The sequence below is a fragment of the Cydia fagiglandana genome, chromosome 26 (genome assembly GCF_963556715.1).
Source record: "Cydia fagiglandana chromosome 26, ilCydFagi1.1, whole genome shotgun sequence".
In the NCBI taxonomy this organism is placed as follows: domain Eukaryota; kingdom Metazoa; phylum Arthropoda; class Insecta; order Lepidoptera; family Tortricidae; genus Cydia; species Cydia fagiglandana.
This window is the reverse complement of record NC_085957.1, coordinates 4,265,730-4,285,231: the sequence shown is the minus strand read 5'-3', so window position 1 is coordinate 4,285,231 and position 19,502 is coordinate 4,265,730. Positions and strand designations below refer to the sequence as shown.

At 39.8% G+C, this 19,502-nt stretch overlaps 2 protein-coding genes across 3 annotated transcripts in view; one reads left to right on the top strand and one right to left on the bottom strand.

Moving 5' to 3' along the window:
* Positions 1-3,653: 3,653 nt before the first annotated feature.
* Positions 3,654-19,502, bottom strand: part of LOC134677487 (4-hydroxybenzoate polyprenyltransferase, mitochondrial) — a 30,078-nt gene continuing 14,229 nt past the window's right edge. Inside the window, exon 7 of the mRNA XM_063535968.1 lies at positions 3,654-3,859. Within this exon, the coding sequence (XP_063392038.1) occupies positions 3,677-3,859 (183 nt within the window). The 3' untranslated portion in view covers positions 3,654-3,676. The remainder of the gene's footprint in view (positions 3,860-19,502) is intronic.
* LOC134677442 (uncharacterized) lies at positions 8,051-10,129 on the top strand. 2 transcript variants are annotated; one of them, XM_063535911.1, is made up of 3 exons: positions 8,051-9,024; positions 9,107-9,234; positions 9,710-10,120. In XM_063535911.1, exons 1-3 carry the CDS (start codon positions 8,536-8,538, stop codon positions 10,008-10,010), a joined length of 918 nt encoding a protein of 305 aa, XP_063391981.1. In that variant the 5' UTR covers positions 8,051-8,535; the 3' UTR covers positions 10,011-10,120. The 2 variants fall into 2 exon arrangements, with proteins under 2 accessions (XP_063391981.1, XP_063391982.1); XM_063535912.1 differs by having other exon boundaries at positions 9,107-10,129.

Sequence of the window (19,502 nt, the reverse complement as noted above, 5' to 3'; positions counted from 1 at the left end):
ATCTTTGGCATCAATTCCGACACCTACGTTTCTAAGCCTAAACCAGGCGACTCTTCTCTGTCACTCTAATTACGCCTTCATTGGAGTAAAAGAGAAAGATCCCCGCAATTTAGCGAATTTCGGTTTTCGCGGTAGCCGCTCAGGCGACACTCCTCCTTTCGGTTATTCTCGGCTCGCTTCGGCTCAGCATTGCTCCGAGCAATTATTAGAGTTGACGCAGCTTGACGTCCCTTTGCGAGCACGACCACAGATAAGGTACAGTCAGCAGCAGAAGTCGCTATACACTCCAGGTGCTCAAAGAGAGGTAAACGTTTAAACTGTCAAAAAGTTGTTGACTGTCATGGTAGCACTTACTTGTGAGCGCTAAACATGTCACAAATATCTTAACAGTCGCTATTCATTAATTTCTACACTTACAACAAATCATTGATACCTTAGCTGTCAAAAAACCACTGGTATCTAAGCGGTCAACGTGTCAAATATATCTGACCAATATGGAAAAATAGACGTTAAAAGCATACATGTATGGTCGTATATTGAATGAATAATAGCTATGCTAATTTCAGGTAAAGCGTTTTGACAATCATCGAAAGCAGTACAGTCTTGTCATCACATACATCTATCTCACGTTTTGCCCTTCAACCATTGACAGGGGCCTGTCAGTCAACTTACTGCAAACTATTTCTTTTATTTAATAGAATCATCAAAACGAATGAGTGACACATAGCGAAAGCTATGTAACTGAAGCCGAATTTAGAGCCAATTGTCAAGGCACGTTGTGGTCTTGTTACTAAGGCGTTTGCTTTTCAAAGCAGAGACCGCGGGTTCAAATCTCAGTCGGACGCACCTATAGAGATTACAGCTTTTTTTTTGGGTTTCATTTTTATTATTAATTTGTGGTTTTATAATAATTTCGCATAATTTTATATGTTTTTTGAAGATATGTCACATGTAGCGTATGTACGACTTTCTAACAGGACATTGTAGGTTTGAACCCGGAGTGGGCGTTCCTTAGATTACTCCTGTGCGGAATGCCATTTGATGTTTACTGCTAGGTTATACTAACAATAAGTTCAAAGATATACAGTATGTATCAGAACGAAAGACCAAAAAAGAGACCCATTAATGTTTAGGTCATACTGAACAACTTTTACTATGGGACCAACCCCGAAAACGCGGAAAAATAATTGGAAGTTTCATACATTTTCTGGTCCGATGTTGAAATTTTCTATGGGAGAGTAATTTTTTTCCGGGGTTTCGGGGTTGGTCCCATAGTAAAAGTTGCTCAGTATGACCTAAACATTAATGGGTCTTGTTCTTGGCCTTTCGTTCTGATACGTACTGTATATAACTCCGTATACTCTATCCTCTCTGCTAAGTTGTAAAAACAAAATTCGTCATTCCTATGGTCAACAGTTAGCATATTACGTAGGTATATGCATGGCAGTGGTGGTTTTATCGCATAGGTACATCTATAGAAGAGGAGGCACCGTTCTTGCGATTGCGGATCATGAGTCCAGCCAACAAAATATAGAGAGGAGTCATAGTTGGATATGCTTTACTGCCCGTGCTCCTCACGTGGGGCCACGGCTAGCCTCCATTACAAAGCCATAAGGTTTACATGTCAGATTGGGACAGTGAACGTGTTAAGTTTCAATTCTATTATTTTCTCCTTCCTTCTTTGATCGATTCGGAGCATCGTATTTTAGTACTATATAGTATATTTTAGTACAATAAGCGGGCTAAATAAATATAATAATTATAATTAAATATAATATGCTCTACGGTTTGGAAGAACGGCCGCCTATGACAGTTAAAATAAAAAACCGATCATTCTCGTAGAACCTAAGTACTTATTTATTGTCTAAGTTTGACACTTGACGATAAAATACTTCTTTAAGAAAAGAGGTGTCAATTCGTACGTGCTACAGTATTTTTTTAAAAAGTTAACCAGATAAAACGTTGATGCTTAGTTACCGTTGAAATAACAACTGCTTAGCAACTGGTGGCACCCTGGCTGCTGACGTACGTGATTGGCAGTGAGTGTAGGTATTAATGACAGCAGCTTGAATTTGAGTGCTTAGTTACCACTGACATTCTAACCGTTATTGTCATTGTGGTTAGGGAGGCGAATAGGGGAATTTTCGGCAATACTCGAGCGTGGCAGTTTAAGATATGAGAGATACCTTAGACCTAATAGAACAACCTTGTAAAGTATTTAGCTCTATATGTAGTGACGCGCGCCTAGGATAGACGATCAGATTAGTAAAAAAAAATGGATAGTCTGAAATACTCGAGCGCGTCAGATTAAGATATTGGGGGTTGATTTTAGTGTTTAAAGACTAAATTTAACTAATCTGACGATAAGTCCTTGACGCCGCCGAGTTATAGGGTCGCGAACTTGTAAAAAAAAAACGTTAATCCGGCATTCTCGAGCGCGATTTTTTTATTTTTTATTTTGAAGAATATGATCTAAAACTTACTAAAAATACAAAATCTGCCGGTTTCCGCATGACCGGAAGTGTGGAGGAGCCATTTCGTCTTCCTAAGAACGCGTTGCGGCATATAAGTCGCGAACGATACATTTTACAAAAAAAAAGTTTAAATAAACAAAAAAGGTAATTTTATTTTACACAAAAAAGGTCTCTTTACATTTTTGTCCAAAGTTAAAACTTTTTGACTTGAAGCATCATAAAATCGGTCAGATTAAGAGAACCCACCAACATTTTTGTCAGATTAAAAAAATATGCTTTCAGGATACCGAGATAAACCTCCCCTATGAAAATCTGACGCGCTCGAGTATTTCAAAAAAACTTTATTTTTTTGCATTTTCAAAAATTCATCGTAACTTATCGTCACGCCGAAATCGTCAGTTTTTTTAAAGGAAGCTTCCTTGGGGCCTACTTAACACCCCTACCGAAAATCTGACTCGCCCGAGTAAATTTTTTTTTTTTGCATTTTTGACTACTTTATATGCCTACCCCCACCACGCAAACCGGCAGATTAGTATACCGTTGTTATCAGAGGCACTCGGGGCATACGTAGTATGAATATCTGACGCGCTAGAGAATGCCCAAGTAACTGTTTTTTTTAACATTTTTGAAAAACCGTACACGCCAAACCCACCGCTAAAATGGTTTTTGCCATACGAGCTTTTCTTTTCGAAATTATATTATTTTTCGATTTTGATAGGTCTCGACGGCGCCGTTGAATTACGCCATTTAGCTACCTCGCCTCCCTAACTATTGTGATTAAATAAGGGTGTATGTGTTAAAGAAAACCTCAGAAGTTAAGATATATGTGACGAACTGAAAGCCTACGCTAAAATGACAACTTAGATGTCCTTATTTTTGTGACGATTGAAGTGTATATGTTTTCTTGGACACCTTGCCCGCTCAGGTATATCTGCTGCTGACTGTATTACTTGAATTTTGACAAATTGCTGGCAACACTCGGATTCTTGCCTCTATGCCTCGCTCTATGGTCGATGTACTGTGAATAGCCCGCGCCCTACCCAGAGTGCCCAGCAGAATAATTAGTTATAGTCTGTCAAACAATTTGTCAGTAGAAAAAGGTACAAAATTAAATTTTTTTATGGGACGATAAACCTTCGCGCCTACATTTTTAAATTTGCTGTTTATTCTACTGACGGAAATGGCTTTATAGACTATATTTACTACCCAAATAAACAACTGCTGGCAACACTGAGATCCTCCTTGCCTCTATGCCTCGCTCTGTTGTCTATGTATTGAGTATAACCCCCTCCTAAGATGCCTAGGAGGATGATTAGACCAATAAGGGTGTTGGACTTGAATTTAGACGCGCAGTCGGCAGGGTTGTCCGGGTTGAGAGTGTATATCTGAAATTTGAGGGAAAACATATTGAAATACAGATGTAAAGTGTCATTCTATGAAACAGTCAGCAGCAGAAGTTGCTAAGCGGTCCAGGTGTTCAAAATGATCTTGACGCGACTTTATTGTTAAGAGAATAAAGCGTGTCAGGATCATTTTGAACACCTCGCCCGCTTAGCAACTTCTGCTGCTGACTGAACTTGCTAACTATGTAAACAAAAGTCACTAGTAAATTCATCATTCAGAGATCATTTAATATGGCGGTATGCTTATGGCTCCCCTACACGATGGGCCAGCGCCGGCCACTCCAAGGGACGCATTTATGCGTTAGGGGGAGCATGTGATATTGCTATCTCATTCTACCGCATGGCTGCGTCCCTTGGAATAGCCGGCGCTGGCCCATCGTGTAGAGCAGCCATTACATAGTTAGCAAGTTCCATAGATTGACACTTTAGTGCATAATTGTTTTCCATCGGATTCGTTTGTGTTTGTCATGCTACTTCAGTTAACGTCAGTACTTTTGTACCGAGACTGACTGAAATAGTAAGACACGTTCGCACAGTCAAGTGTAAAAATATCCGCACACATCGTATTCAAAAATATGTCCCATAGCTCTTATGTCAGTGAATTAAGAACAATGGGACATATTTTTGAGCAAGTTATATGCACCCATATTTTTACACTTGACTGTACGTTTCCGTGAAAATAATTATGCAGTACAACTGTACGGAGATTGATATATAGAAGTAGCATGTGACGTCACAATAAAATTACGACTGACAACCATACGTCGGACTCCAGCGGGCATTTTCGTGGCATGTCAGAATGATAGGTAAGGTTCGCAAATCAATCAATTCACTTTCGAGTATTTGTACTTAGTATTTGGTACCTAGTATTTATAATGTGAAATTCCAAATATAAGTATGAACAACAGTCATAATGGCGCATGTCAACTATTTATTTGTTTTTTAAGTGGCCACTTCAGTGGGCTATCAGTCATCACTTCAAAGAGTATTTACACATTAAAGATGAATAAATGATAACGGGTAACTAATTTAATTAACTATGTTACAAATACTAGGTACATTATAATACTCGTAAGTTAAGATTTTTTTGTAAACCTTACCTTGCCCTCAAACTGCCCCCTATAGTCCGACGTTTGCTGACAACTTATACTCATCGAGACAATTCTAAAAACCCCTAACACAATTAGGTTGCGTTGTTTCATCGCAGAGTTCTTATGGCCACCTCCTGTCTCCATCATCAGATCAGCTCTATGGTACCATAATATTGCATTGTCATCCGATGCATGCAAAAGCCACCATAATATTGCATTGTCACCCGACTTACGTATGTATGCAAAATTTCAGCTCATTCGGAAACCGGGAAGTGGATCAAATTTAAGGTGGTTCGCCTAGGTTACTCAAAACTTAACTCTCGCTAGATGGCACCACTTTTGCAAAATTTCAGATTTTATTTTTTTGTGAAATGGTCTTGGTATTTGTATACTTAAAAGTATGTTTCGCGCACTCTTTAAGTAAATATTGAACTATTAAAATAAACATTGAATACTTCATTGTGCAAAAACCACCTTTTTAATTCGACGGAGTGTTGCTGTCACGCTTTTTCCTACTATTACTCACACATGCAAACAGTGTTACCGTGATCCTTGTAGTAGACAATTTCACACAACGTAAGTATGTTGCAATGGCGTAACGGTATGTTCGTGGAAATACGTGCAAAAGGATTGGGGTTCAAGACTGGTGCGAGTAGGTAATTTCTTTTTGTTTCTCCTTTGTGTTATCTTACCTTTAAACGAGCAATTATCGATATATAATTATTTATTTATATATTTGGATGGTATCAGAAACGGCTCTAACGATTTCGATGAAATTTGCTATAAGGGGTTTGATCTCTTAGCTAGATCTATGAGAAATCGCGCATTTTTGAGTTTTTATGTTTTGTAAGCTTTGGTCGGTCTCCCAGATATTCAATCTCCGCTTGGCAACTAATCCCAGAATTGGCATGCGCACTAGTTTTTACGAAAGCGACTGCCCTGACCTTCCAACCCAGAGAGTAAACTTATTTGGATTAGTCCGGTTTCCTCACATTGTTTTCTTTCACCGAAAAATAGGTATCGGTGTATAAATAGGTAGGTATCAAATGCTATTTCGTACAAAAGTTCGAAAAATCATTGGTACGAGCCGGGGTTAGAACCCGCGACCTCCAAATTACTTTCCGCTAGGCCAGCAGCGCTTTCCCCACATACTCAGTGTTATCAGGTTTTTTAAAAATCAAAAACGATTACTGTTGTGGTATGAAGTAAAAACACTTTTTATAAATGAAAAGTATGTATTTTCATTAAAACAAATTAAATTTACACAGAGCGTAGTTATCTTGGTATGGGTTGAGAAAAGAAGAGAGTGAGTGAACCGGTGAATGGATAAAGTAATAGAAACATTCGGTCAATTAAGGTTGCGTTCAGAAACAATTACTTATGAAAGCAGAAGAATATAAATGATCGTATTAGATGTATAATTGTTACATATTTGCCGTAACTTATTTTTAAAATGTGTTTTTCAATTAAAAGACACGTCAAGATTGTTTACCTTATTTCTAATGCTAAAAAAAACAAACTATAGTAATAATTGTGTTTTTCATTCATAAACAAAATCCATTATTTTTAACCACAGGAAATATTATACACTTCTTTTTAGGGTTCCGTACCCAAAGGGTAAAACGGGACCCTATTACTAAGACTTCGCTGTCCGTCCGTCCGTCCGTCCGTCCGTCCGTCTGTCACCAGGCTGTATCTCACGAACCGTAATAGCTAGACAGTTGAAATTTTCACAGATGATGTATTTCTGTTGCCGCTATAACAACAAATACTAAAAACAGAATAAAATAAAGATTTGAATGGGGCTCCCATACAACAAACGTGATTTTTGACCAAAGTTAAGCAACGTCGGGAGTGGTCAGTACTTGGATGGGTGACCGTTTTTTTTTGCTTTTTTTTGTTTTTTTTTTTTTTTGCATTATGGCACGGAACCCTTCGTGCGCGAGTCCGACTCGCACTTGCCCGGTTTTTATTGCAGTGAGGATGTCCTGATTGTAAAAATCAGAGAGATTAGGAAGAGTATAATTTCTAATTATCTTTGTAAAAATAAAAGAATACGAGTAGCCCATACTTACTTAATAATCGATTTATGATATAAGAAAAATTAAATAAAAATAAAAAAACAATACGAAATTTAGGTGTAACAAAAATAAAAAAAAGTTATGTTCCAGCATACAATGACTGGGGATCGAACCGGGAATCTTCCGTTTGCAAGCAAAAAAGCGACTGTTTGCATAACACGCCATGATAGTTCTTAGCTAAGTTGACGAACTTCTCGCTTATGGAGTGTAGAAGTAAAGGAGAGCTATCTTTTATGATAAGACGGTTGTAAAAGTGTCCAGCTGTCAGTATAAAGAATAGTTCGAAATCTCTCCGGTGGCGCTAGTAGGTAGCACCGGGAACTAACATGAATTTAGACCTTATTGACTGAGTGAAGTGCGCTGTCAGTTTTTTGAAATTTTATTAAAAATTTTCATAAAGTGATTTATTTAATTTAGGATTTCCTTGTGCAGTAAAACTAGCCGCCCCTGTCTCAGTACGCATCATATAGACTGCCACCTCTGTTATCTAGCCACCTCGGGCCTGGGCTTACCAGGCCTTAAGCCCCACATTCACACTCCTACCTTGTAGGCCGCCTCGTAGTCCGCCTCGTTGGGTAGTATTGTGTATGGGGGTTGCGGACTACGAGCCGTCCTACAAACGGCTAAACGGTAGGACGGCTCGTATTATCGTATTATCGACTACGAGGCGGCCTACAAGGTAGGAGTGTGAATGTGGGGCTTTGGGGCAAATCCACCGCTATAGGATATATTTTCTATAGTAAAAATGGGAAAAGTTTGCATCGTAAACAGTTGCCAAAGTGGGCGTAAGAGGAAAAAACAGAAAAATGTTACGAAATCCGTATCTTTTTTCCAACCAACGGTAAGTATGTAATTTTCACTACACCTTATAAAACAAAGTCCTCCGCCGCGACTGTCTGTTCGTGGGTTTGAATGTATCTTTGCGATAAACAAACTACTGGACGGTTTCAGTTCGATTTTCATGCGGTTTTCACCTATCAATAGAGTGATTTTTGAGGAAGGTTTACGTATATAATTTGTTGACTATAGTTCGTTTTTTTTAGCATTAGAAAGAACTTGCAAGAAGGTAAGCGATTTTGACATGTCTTTTAATTGAAAAACGCTTTTTAAAATTCAAAAACTATTACTGATGAAAGCAGAAGAATATAAATGATCGTATTAGATTCATAATTGTTACATATTTGCCGTAACTTATTTTTAAAATGTGTTTTTCAATTAAAAGACACATCAAGATTGTTTACCTAATTTCTAATGCTAAAAAAAACGAACTATAGTGCGAAGCCGGTCGCTAGTTATTTAATAAAATATTATATTGTGATTTTTATATTTTTCTTATAAAATTCACAATTTCACTTCAACAATTCTTCATTTTTCTATTAATTCTCAGACTCCGGCACGGTTAGAAAGTTGGAAAAAGTCGTTAGGAATTGCATTAAAAGCAAATGATTATATTTGCCATCTTCATTTTAAAGAAGAAAATATAAATATGTACGAAAAGTTAACTATTAAAGGAGAGCTCAAATATATTCCTACACAAAGAAAAACGCTTAAGGAAGAAGCTGTGCCCACGATTGAGCATCAGTTTATTCCCATTCCCGAACATGAACTCCAAGCCAATACTATTCACATAGAGGAATCTTTCGAACCATACCCCAATCAACCTAAGGACGAGCAGCAACAACAAATCAATGCCGAGCAACAGGAATTATCAGAAGATCAAAATGATTCTAATAATTTAATGGATTATGAAATGATACAACAGGACTTTGCGGAACCATTGTTTAGTCAATATCAGGATACTAATGTAACAATTAATCCAATAGAGAATTTTAAAAGTAAGTTTCGGGCATTTTCGTTGTTGCCGCCTTTTTGGCTACATGCAGAAAATCCTAATGGGCTGGAATTTATGCGAATGGATCCAAAAACTCAGAAGATTAAACATCATATACGTTTAAACGATGATCTAACTGTCACTGTAAGTGTTTATTAATGTAACAATAAAATTCGGTTGGCATGATTTGAATTTGTAACGAAACATAATTGCTATTTAATTGCAGGTAATTTTTCCCAATAATGAACAATTGCCACTAAAGGAGAAAATTAATTCATATGACAACACCTACGATTACTTAAAATCGGTTGAAAGATGGCCTTTGTGCGTTGGTACTCAGATTGACGACAATAAGTAAGTTTTGGTAGATTGTTAACCAAGGGATGAACGCAGTGAGAGTATAGTCCGAGGCTAAAATGATGCCATTCACCCGAGTTAAACACTCTACTTTTCATTTCGAATACGAGGAACCTAGCCCCAAAGCTTGTACTATGGGTGTAGGCGATAATACAACTGTTTGCAGTCGTCTTATGAATATATATACCATAATGTAACAGTTGTATTTAAAATAAAAGGATAACTCGTAAGCCTAATAACTTTGATTTTATTTAACATTTTTGTCATTAAAAATATTGTATGTAACGGTACATTAAATAGGTCTTAATTCTTGAACCTATCCTATTAAAACTCGACTTTTATGTGTATTTTAAGAACCCTTATTATGTAGGTACCTGTAGATTAAAGCACTATTTATACATAAACAATGGTACAGGAGAATAATAAAAGATAAAAACGAATTTATCTAATATATAATTACATCAATTTTCAGATTTTGTAAAGGTGTGATTATTGGTGATGATACTTACGAAAGAAATCAACAGTACCCAAGATGTAAATCTTGTCGAATATTACGAAATCGTTTGCAGAACCGTAATTCCACTTCAACTCTATTACAAAAAATGGCTGAAGCTAAACGGCGCGCTTCAAATCTTGTACATAAATGCAAGCGTCTGAAGAGGACGGTAAGTCTTATGCCGGCTACATACGTAACGATAAATCGTTGCGATAAAACTGTGCAGTCCGACTGTGCAGATAAATCGAACCGTGTGTATGACAAATCGTTACGATAATCGACAATCGGACAATCGGACTGCACAGTTTTATCGCAACGATTTATCGTTACGTATGTAGCCGGCATTAAAGCCGTAACAGACTACCGCACCGCGCCACGACCTTGATGGTGCGGTTAAAATATCTCTTTCACGCTCCAAATTATAGCTACATCCTTAAGGCTTGGCCACACACAGAGCGCGACGCAGCGCCGCGTCCGCGCCGCGTGATGCCGACGCGATGCCTGGTCAAACAGGGCGCGCGCCGATCGCGCCGGCCTCACGCTCTCAACACGCCCTCAAGGCGCGCGTGAACGCGGCGCGGCCGCGCGGGAACGCGGCGCACCGCTCGCTGCCTAACGTCCGATCCTACTGATGTGACCTTGCGGGACGCGGCGGGCCGCCGCGTTCGCTCGGCGCAGCGCTGCGCACGCGCCGCGCGGACGCAAGGGGCCGCGCGGCGCGGGGCGCGACAGAAGCGGGGCGTGATACCGGCGGGACGCAGTCTGTTTGACGTCGGTAACCTGTTAGCATGTGCCGCGGTCGCGCGGCGTGGACGCGGCGCGGACGCGGCGCTGCGTCGCGCTCTGTGTGTGGCCAAGCCTTTAGCCCCCTCCAGACTATGCGCGTGAATCGCGGGCGAAGCCGCGAACGCGAGTGTGGAGTCGATTTCGCAGGTCTGCGTTCTGGACTCCACACTCGCGTTCGCGGCTTCGCCCGCGATTCACGCGCATAGTCTGGAGGGGGCTTTTAACGCACGTACGGCGACCACCTTACGACTATCGGTACGTGCGCCGCACCGCACTAAAGTCGCGGTATGGTGCGGTAGTCTGTTACGGCTTTTTATCAAAAACATATTAAATAAATAAATATTAGGGAACATCTAAAGGCCCCTGTACACAATGGGCCAGCGCCGGCCAGGCCAAGGGACGCTGCCATGCGGTAGAATGAGATAGCAATATCACTTGCTCCCTCTAACGCATAAATGCGTCCCCCAGACTGGCCCACGCTGGCCCATTGTGTACTGGCCTTTACACAGGTCAACCTAGCCCCAAACTAAGCAAAAGTTGTACTATGGGTACTAGGCGACGCTATAATATACTGTATTTGTATAATTGAAGACGTAAAATAATACAAAAAGAAACTTGAGCAAGAAGTTTTCATACATATTTTTCGAAATCATTTCGAAGTCCCTTAAGGCGTATCCAGATTAGTAAATTTTTCGCCAATCTGATTCAATTGCCCGATCGAATCAGGATCGAAGTGCGGATGCAAATACCAATTTGGCTCGCCGAATTCAACCGCCGATAATGACCGATATTACCGATAAAATGAAGTGCAGATGCAAGAATACCAATTTGTGAGGCCAGTTTCTGGATTTTTTCAATGTAGAGGGCTCTAATATCACCATAAATCTAAAATTAGAGATTGACGCCAATTTCATTTCTGATAAAATCAACCGATTTGATCAGTCCCGTCTGGATACCACTTTACTTAGCTGTTGTTTTTTATTCGCACACCCGCTTATAGACCAACAAGAAATTGTAGAAATTAAAAAGTGGCAACATCGTAGTTGTACTATTCAATGAAACACCACGAGTCCTTGACAACAACTGATTTATTAAAACATAAGAGGGTAGAACCCTAAACTTACAGATACCTACAACATCTCCCCCAAAAGGAATTTCTTAAAAAACTAAACAATTTGTTGTTTTGTAACAAAGTATCTGTCACACCACACATTACATTCTACAATCTTATCAATGTATACATTAAGTACTTAGTCTATTCCCGTTTTTTTTTTTTGCAATATTTATCAGGAAACTTTACACTATATATACCTATATATATTTTAGTTATAAGTATGACCGATATATTTTTTACACCTACGTCTAAACGACCTATTGGTTTTTCTGAAGTAACTGTTTATCTTTAACTTATTACAAGTAAGTATAATACTAGCCAATTAATTCAAAGCATAATGAAACTTATTTCTATGTGTGATATAAACTCACGGTTGTATAACTATAATGTCTATAATGCACCAAACACCTTAAATAAGAGAAGATAAGAGACTAAGGTTCAAAATGAAACCGTGATATCATAATTTTACTATGATGTTAAAATTAGACAGGTGATTTTAAACCTTACGGTGAACTAAATAAGATCTAATTACTTCGGTTATTCCGACTTAGTATAAATTAATTTGATAATTAAGTTATATAGTTGGCTATTTTAATAACAAATACCTATGCGTAGGCTATATACGTAACGAGTATTTTTAATTGAATTCTGTTTAACATATTTTACTTCTTAGACTGATTTTCGGCGAATAATTTCGCCTTCCTACGCGTCATTATGACTGTCGGTCCATCGGAAGCATGTGTTTGTTGATTATCTGCCTTATGGGCGTTATCATAAGACGGGTTTTCGCATGTTTCCGATTGACCGATATCTTCGCAGGCGTCCTTGAACTCCTCCCCGCAGTCAGCTGATGGCTGCGGCGGCTCGGACTTCGGGGACACCGGCTCGTCACTGACCATACATTTTATCAAATGACGACGATTGCGTCGGAATTTACCTCCCATCTTATTTTGAACTATATACGATCTAGGAGTCGCGGCTTTACCCACAACAGTGGCGCGAGTCCTAGCTTTTCCTTCTACACATACTACGTCATCTCCTATGTCAAGTGGAGGTAATTCCTTACAATGTACGTCGTATCGTACTTTGGCCTTATGCTGATTAAGTAACATTGTGTTGTGTTCAGATGAGTCAACAGGTTGCGGCTTTAATAATTCTGGGTGAACTGGTAGTTTACATCTTAATCTGCGACTCATCAAAAGCTGCGCAGGGGAGCTCAAACCGTCGCGGGGCGTATTTCGGTAGTTTAGAAGTGCTAAATAAAAATCGCTATCACTTAAAATTGATTTTTTGAGCATTAACTTTACCGTTTGAACTGCGCGTTCACTCTTTCCATTAGCCTGGGCATAATTTGGCGATGATGTTACGTGATTAAAATCCCATTTTTTGGTAAATTCTTTAAAATCGCGACTACTAAATTGGGTCCCATTATCTGTAATCAAAGTGTCGGGTATTCCGTGACGTGCAAATATTTCCTTTATATTAGTTATCACAATGTTGGAGGAAATATTTGGTAAACTGCACACTTCAACATAGTTGGAATAATAATCCACCAAAACTAGGAAATATTTTTTTCTTATTTCGAAAATATCTGCACCAACTTTTTCCCACGGAAGTTTAGGGATAGCAATGGGTAATAGCGGCTCCTTAGGCGGGGCGTTTGAGCACTCCTGGCAGGTGGCACATCGTCTCACCATGAGCTCGATATCACGTGACATGTTAGGCCAGTACATCACTTGTCTCGCGCGCCGCTTGCATCGATCTATGCCCATATGACCCTCGTGTACTATATTTAACATTGTTGATCGCAAGACTCGCGGTATCAACACAGACATATCTTTAAAAATCACTCCGTTGACCATAAATAATTCTTCCCTAAAAGACCAGTACACCTTCAGTTCAGGCGCCACTTGCGACTTATGGTCGGGCCAACCCATATTAATATACTCAGCTAGCTTTACAAATTCGGAGTCCCGTTGAGATTCTTTTTTAATTAACGATAGTTTCGCATTCGAAATAGGTATGTTATCAATTATTAGTTGTATCTGATACACATTATTTTTATGTACTCCCTCACTATACAGATCTGGCAAAGGCGCCCGAGACAATGTGTCCGGTATATACATATACTTTCCAGGCTTATAAGTTACAACTAAATCGTAATGCTGTAGACGCAGCATCATGCGTTGTAAGCGTGCTGGGACAGACATGAGAGGTTTTTTGAAAATGCTCTCTAAAGGTTTGTGGTCTGATTCAACGGTTACTTTCTCTCTGCCAAATATATACTGATGGAATCGTTCACAAGCAAAAACAATCGCGAGCAATTCCTTTTCGACCTGCGCGTACCGTCGCTGCGCGTCCGTGAGCGTGCGCGAGGCGAACTCCACGGGCCGCCCGCCCTGCAGGATGACGGCGCCCAGGGCGTCACGTGACGCGTCCACCGAAAGCGTCACCGGTGCCGTCACGTCGTACAGCGCCAGTACGCCGGCTCCACAAACACACTCTCTTAACTCATCAAACGCACCCTTTTCCGCGGGCCCCCACTGCCAGTTATTCTCTTTTTTAAGTAAGTTAGTTAAAGGTGTCGCTCGTTGAGAATAATTAGGTATGAACTTGGACAAATAATTCACGGCTCCAAGAAATCGCTCTAAACTCTTCCTATCGCATGGCGGCGGCATTTGACTTATTGCCCTAATTTTCTCACTATCTGGCCTCATACCGTCAGCGTCAAAAATGTGCCCCAAATAAGTGACTTGCTGAACAGCTATTTTACACTTATCTTTGTTAAATTTGAGATTTATCTCTCTCGCTCGGTTTAACAATGCATGCAATCTTTCATCATGTTCCTGTCGAGTTTTACCCCATACAATAATGTCGTCTATGAAATTGTCTACGCCTTCAAGATCCTCAAGAAGTTGCCGCATTTTGGCATGGAAAACCTCCGAAGCACAACTAATGCCGAAAGGCAACCGAAGGAACTGATACCTCCCAAATGGAGTCGCAAATGTGCAAAGGTCAGCGCTTTCCTCGTCCAGCTGCACAACCCAGAAACCCGAATTAGCGTCCAGCACCGAGAAGTAGGTGGCTCCGCGCAAGCGCGTGGCCAGCTCGGTCAGCGAGGGCAGCTGGTAGTGCGCGCGACGTACCGCCACATTTAACGCGCGCGGGTCGAGGCATACGCGAATACCGTTATTCTTTTTTGCAACAAGTACTAACGGATGAACCCATTTTGTAGGATGTGATACTTTCTTAATTACTCCTAATTCCTCCATTTTTTTTAATTCGTCCGATAACCTGTCTCTTAACCCTAGAGGTATCTTCCTATTAGCGCATACGACCGGGGGAACCGATTTGTCAACAACAATGTGATATTTACCCGGTAGACAACCTAAACCTTTAAAGAGATCAGAATATGACGCTAAGTTTATGGCATAAATACGTTTTATCATGCACATCTCTTCACAAGACTCCCGTCCCAGCACACTTTGACATTTCATGTTAGCGATTGCGAAGTGCAGAGAATAAGGTTTATTTTTATACCAAAAAGTTATATCGCACTCACCTATAATAGGGATCTCATTACGGGTATATGATTCTAAATTAACTTTGACCGGTTGTAACACTTGTTTATTAAACCCTAGCGATAAAAATCTTTCTAACGAAATAACATTCATATCTGCACCCGAATCAAGCTTAAAGCGCTCGGGGCCATTCTCACATAACAAGGTTTCATACCACTGACTTTTATTTTTATTACATTTCACCATATCCACGTAAAACGGTTCTAACTCGCCGGAACCACTACTATACGAGTCATTCTGATCGATCTCATACACTTTTTTAACGCCGTTATCAGTTTGTACAAAACGAGACTTACACATTCTGGAGAAGTGTCCACGATTTCCGCACGCGAAACAAGTCGCGAATGAAGCTGGGCATTCCCGGTTGTCAGCACAACGCGTTCCGCCGCAACCCGCGCACTCACGAGGCGGGCCCCGCGCGCCGCCGGCGCCGCGCCCGCGCCGCGCGCTGGGCGCCGATGCCCGGCGAGGCGGCCGCGCGGCGCCCCCGCGTCGCGCGCGCCTTTCTACACCATGCACCTGCACTGAACTGGAACTCTCGACACTTTTACTTATCTGCTTGCCGCTCTCTTGTGACACCTCCTCAGCTTGGCACAACTTGACAGCCTTATCCAAATCGAGATCGTCGCACCTCAAAAGCCTATCTCTCACTACGGAGTTTCGTATGCCGCATACAATACGATCTTTTATGAGGTCCTCCTGCAAAGTACTGAACTCACAATTTTTGCTCAGGAGACGCAAGGCCGTAACATACGACTGAATGGACTCGCCATCCTCTTGATTACGAGTAAAAAATCTATATCTCAACAACGTTACGTTGACCTTCGTTCCAAAGTATGCGTCGTATTTTTTTATAATAGCCTTTACGTCCTCCTTGTCGCTTTCGTTATCGAAAGTAAACGTTTGAAAAATATCGAAGCCCTCGGGTCCGATGAGGTTGACGAGCAGGCTCGCCTCCACCCCGGCAGACTCGGAACTCACTCCGGATGCTTTCACAAACAGTGTGAATTGTTGCTTCCACCGCTTCCATGCATCTGCACGGGCGACCGGCCCTCCCGCCATGTCGAGTTCCGGTGGTGGTCTCGCGTGCTCCATTGTAGTGAACAAATATCACAATTACGCACACACCGCACAAAGAAAAACGTTCGTAACTATAATCGGGCGTCTTTGGTGACTTAAGACACACTTTATGACTATATATATCCGAGATAAAGCACTACACCGCTGCCACCATGTACTATTCAATGAAACACCACGAGTCCTTGACAACAACTGATTTATTAAAACATAAGAGGGTAGAACCCTAAACTTACAGATACCTACAACAGTAGTGTCGTCCCTTTCAAATCAATCTAAGAAAACGGGACGACACTACGATGTTGCCACATTTTAATTACTACAATATCTTGTCGGCTTATAACTTTATACATTGTACCTACTTGAGTAACGAATTTCATATCGACCGTTCATTTAATTGCAGAATATCCAATTAAGAGAGAAAATTTCCTTGGCTAAGGCGCAGTGTGCAAAGAAATCGGATACCGTAGTACAAGCATCTATTTCAAAGCTACCTGAAGAATTTCAAAATGCCGTGAGATCATGTTTTGAAGCCGCGAAAAAAAATAATACAAAAGGTCGTCGATATACGTTAGAATGGATTTATGAGTGCATGTTGATACGTATAAAAAGCAGGAATACGTATGAATTTATACGTAAAAGAAATATTTTACCCCTTCCTTCTGTACAAACTTTAAATAAGTATCTCAGCAAAATCAGCTGTTCTGCATATGGATTCCAATCCTCTACTTTCTTTAGTTTAAAAGAAAGATGTGAGGCGATGAAGAAGGAGGAGAAACGAGGAGTTATTTTAGTGGATGAAATGAAATTAAGTGAAGGCGTTTATTTTGATTCTCAAACCATGAAATTTAATGGTTTTGTTGACCTGGGGCAACACACTCCAGATAATTTAAAAAATACAACAGCGGACCATGCTTTGGTGTTCAAGTTTGTGCCTTTTCGAGGTAGATGGGTTCAAGCCTTAGGTTGCTTTTTATCGAAAAATTCATGCAAAAGCGAACCGCTAGGTACATAAACTAGTTTTAGAGTGTATTGTTTTAATGGAAAACAGCGGAATTTGTGTTGATGCTGTCGTGATGGACGGTGCACCTTGGAACCGAGGAGTATGGAAAATATTCGGTGTAAATGAAGACACTGTTAGCTGTGAACACCCTTGTGACTGCTCACGACGGTTATGGATGATTTCAGATTTTAATCATTTAGTGAAATGTTTTCGAACATCTACTTTGGATGATAAGCTACAAGAGTTCAAGGTTAATTAAGAGTAATGCATGAGTAATGATAATTTTAAAAATATACAAGGTGTAATTATTATATCTGACCAAACTCTGAGGGGTGAATATGTAGGTCATACTGAACAACTTTTACTATAGCCAACCCTGAAATCACGAAAAAGAAATCGCCTGTTTAATAGAAAACATTGACTGTACTGATTCACCGCAATATGTATGAGACAGCAGATTTTTTTTCACGATTTCGGGGCTGGTCCCATAGTATAAGTTGTTAAGTATGACCTATATTCACCCTTCAGAGTTTGGTCAGAGATAACAATTTCGTCTTGTATAAAATGATAATACGAAGTCAAACTAATGTAATATTCTTTTTTCAGACCCCTTACGGAACTGTGAAAAAAAGACATTGGGAAGCGGTATTAGAGGAAGAGAATTATCGTCAGCCTAACTTAAAAATCGCTTACAAGTTAACACCAGCGCATTTGAAACCGAAAGGTTTTCAAGTAATGAATGTTCCTCTTGCAACTGAAGTATGTACCTATAAATATAATCAATAATTTTCATTGATTGTCCGGATTTATTTCGTAGGACTTTCGGCTCATCAAAACTAATATTATTAATCTTATAAAAACAGGTGTTTGGTCACGAAATTTCGGTCGCCATGGCTCACTATCAACCCTATTGCGAGGAATTGAAGGATTCAACTGCAACACAAAAATTTATTGATCTTGTATTCAATTTGATACAAGCTATGTCTTCGCGTATACCAAGAGATGCTCTGTACGTGAATGAAAATTGCAGACGAAGAAAGGTAAGAAATAGTTGGCGATTAAAATTAAGGTCAATGCGGAGAAGACCGTCTATCAGCTAAGTCCGTCTACTCACTATAACATTTAAGGGAAGACCGTCATAAAGAAAGACCGGCCGGACGGTGCCTTAAACCAGAAGTAGCCAACCTTTTAATGTATTTTTGTTAGTAGATACCTCTTATAGTAAAGAATAATTTATGCCGATTATAATTAGAATTAATATAATTATGCGTTGCTGGTAGTGAATATTATGTGTTAATGTTAATATGCCGGAACCGCCGCCGCCTCGCAACCTGAATATATCCCTTGGCACCTATACAGCCTATACTGTAATTTTTAGTTTAATATAAAAATTAGGAACATTTAAAAATTTGTATGGAATATATTTTTTGCTCCTTACTAATATCTGTAAATGTCTACTACTGACTATACTTTTGTGTAGAGAAGCGGCCGTCCCCTTTCCTCTTAATATTTCATTGTATAGCTTTGAAGCTTGTTTACTTAATGAAGAAATACTTTTTTCAGGCAATCCAGGAATTTTTAGAATTCCTTGCAGACTGGGAAAAGCTCGAAAAAAAAATACCTGTGTCAAGGAGCACGTTAACTGGATTAAAAGTAACTTTACGGGCAACACTTGAAATTTTGGATATGCTGAATGTTGCATGTGATTACAAGTATTTGATGACAGCAACCCTATCTCAAGATCCGTTGGAGGTAATTAATAATTACTAATTATGTAATCCAATGAATATGAATCTGCTTGTATGGAATCTGCATCATGTATGCTGCCTTACTTTTGGAGAAAGTCCAGAAAGCCTTTTTAAAAATAAAAAATAAATTATAATTCATTAATTCAAGCTAATTATACTCATATTTTTACATTATTTACATTTTGATTACACAACATTAATAACATTACATTTAAATATAATCTACTAAAATTAACAATAAAATTTAAAAATTTACAAATCACATTAAAGAATAATGATATACAATATATACACAAAAACACAACAATACATACAAAACTAACCTACACCTGTCCTTACATGCCTGTTGCAACAGTGCACAATATAAGGACAGTCAAGCCGATCTGCGATCATCGCCAGGACTGTGTTGGCGCTGGCCCGCACGCGCCGCACCAGCGCAGCTGCGCGCACGCGCATGATG

Bases quoted from the DNA above. Each gene is read 5' to 3' on its own strand.
- LOC134677442 (XM_063535911.1), top strand. From the start codon at position 8,536: ATGTACGAAAAGTTAACTATTAAAGGAGAGCTCAAATATATTCCTACA. The intron at 9,025-9,106 runs GTAAGTGTTTAT...ATTTAATTGCAG, and splicing joins ACGATGATCTAACTGTCACT to GTAATTTTTCCCAATAATGA. The intron at 9,235-9,709 runs GTAAGTTTTGGT...ATCAATTTTCAG, and splicing joins ACTCAGATTGACGACAATAA to ATTTTGTAAAGGTGTGATTA.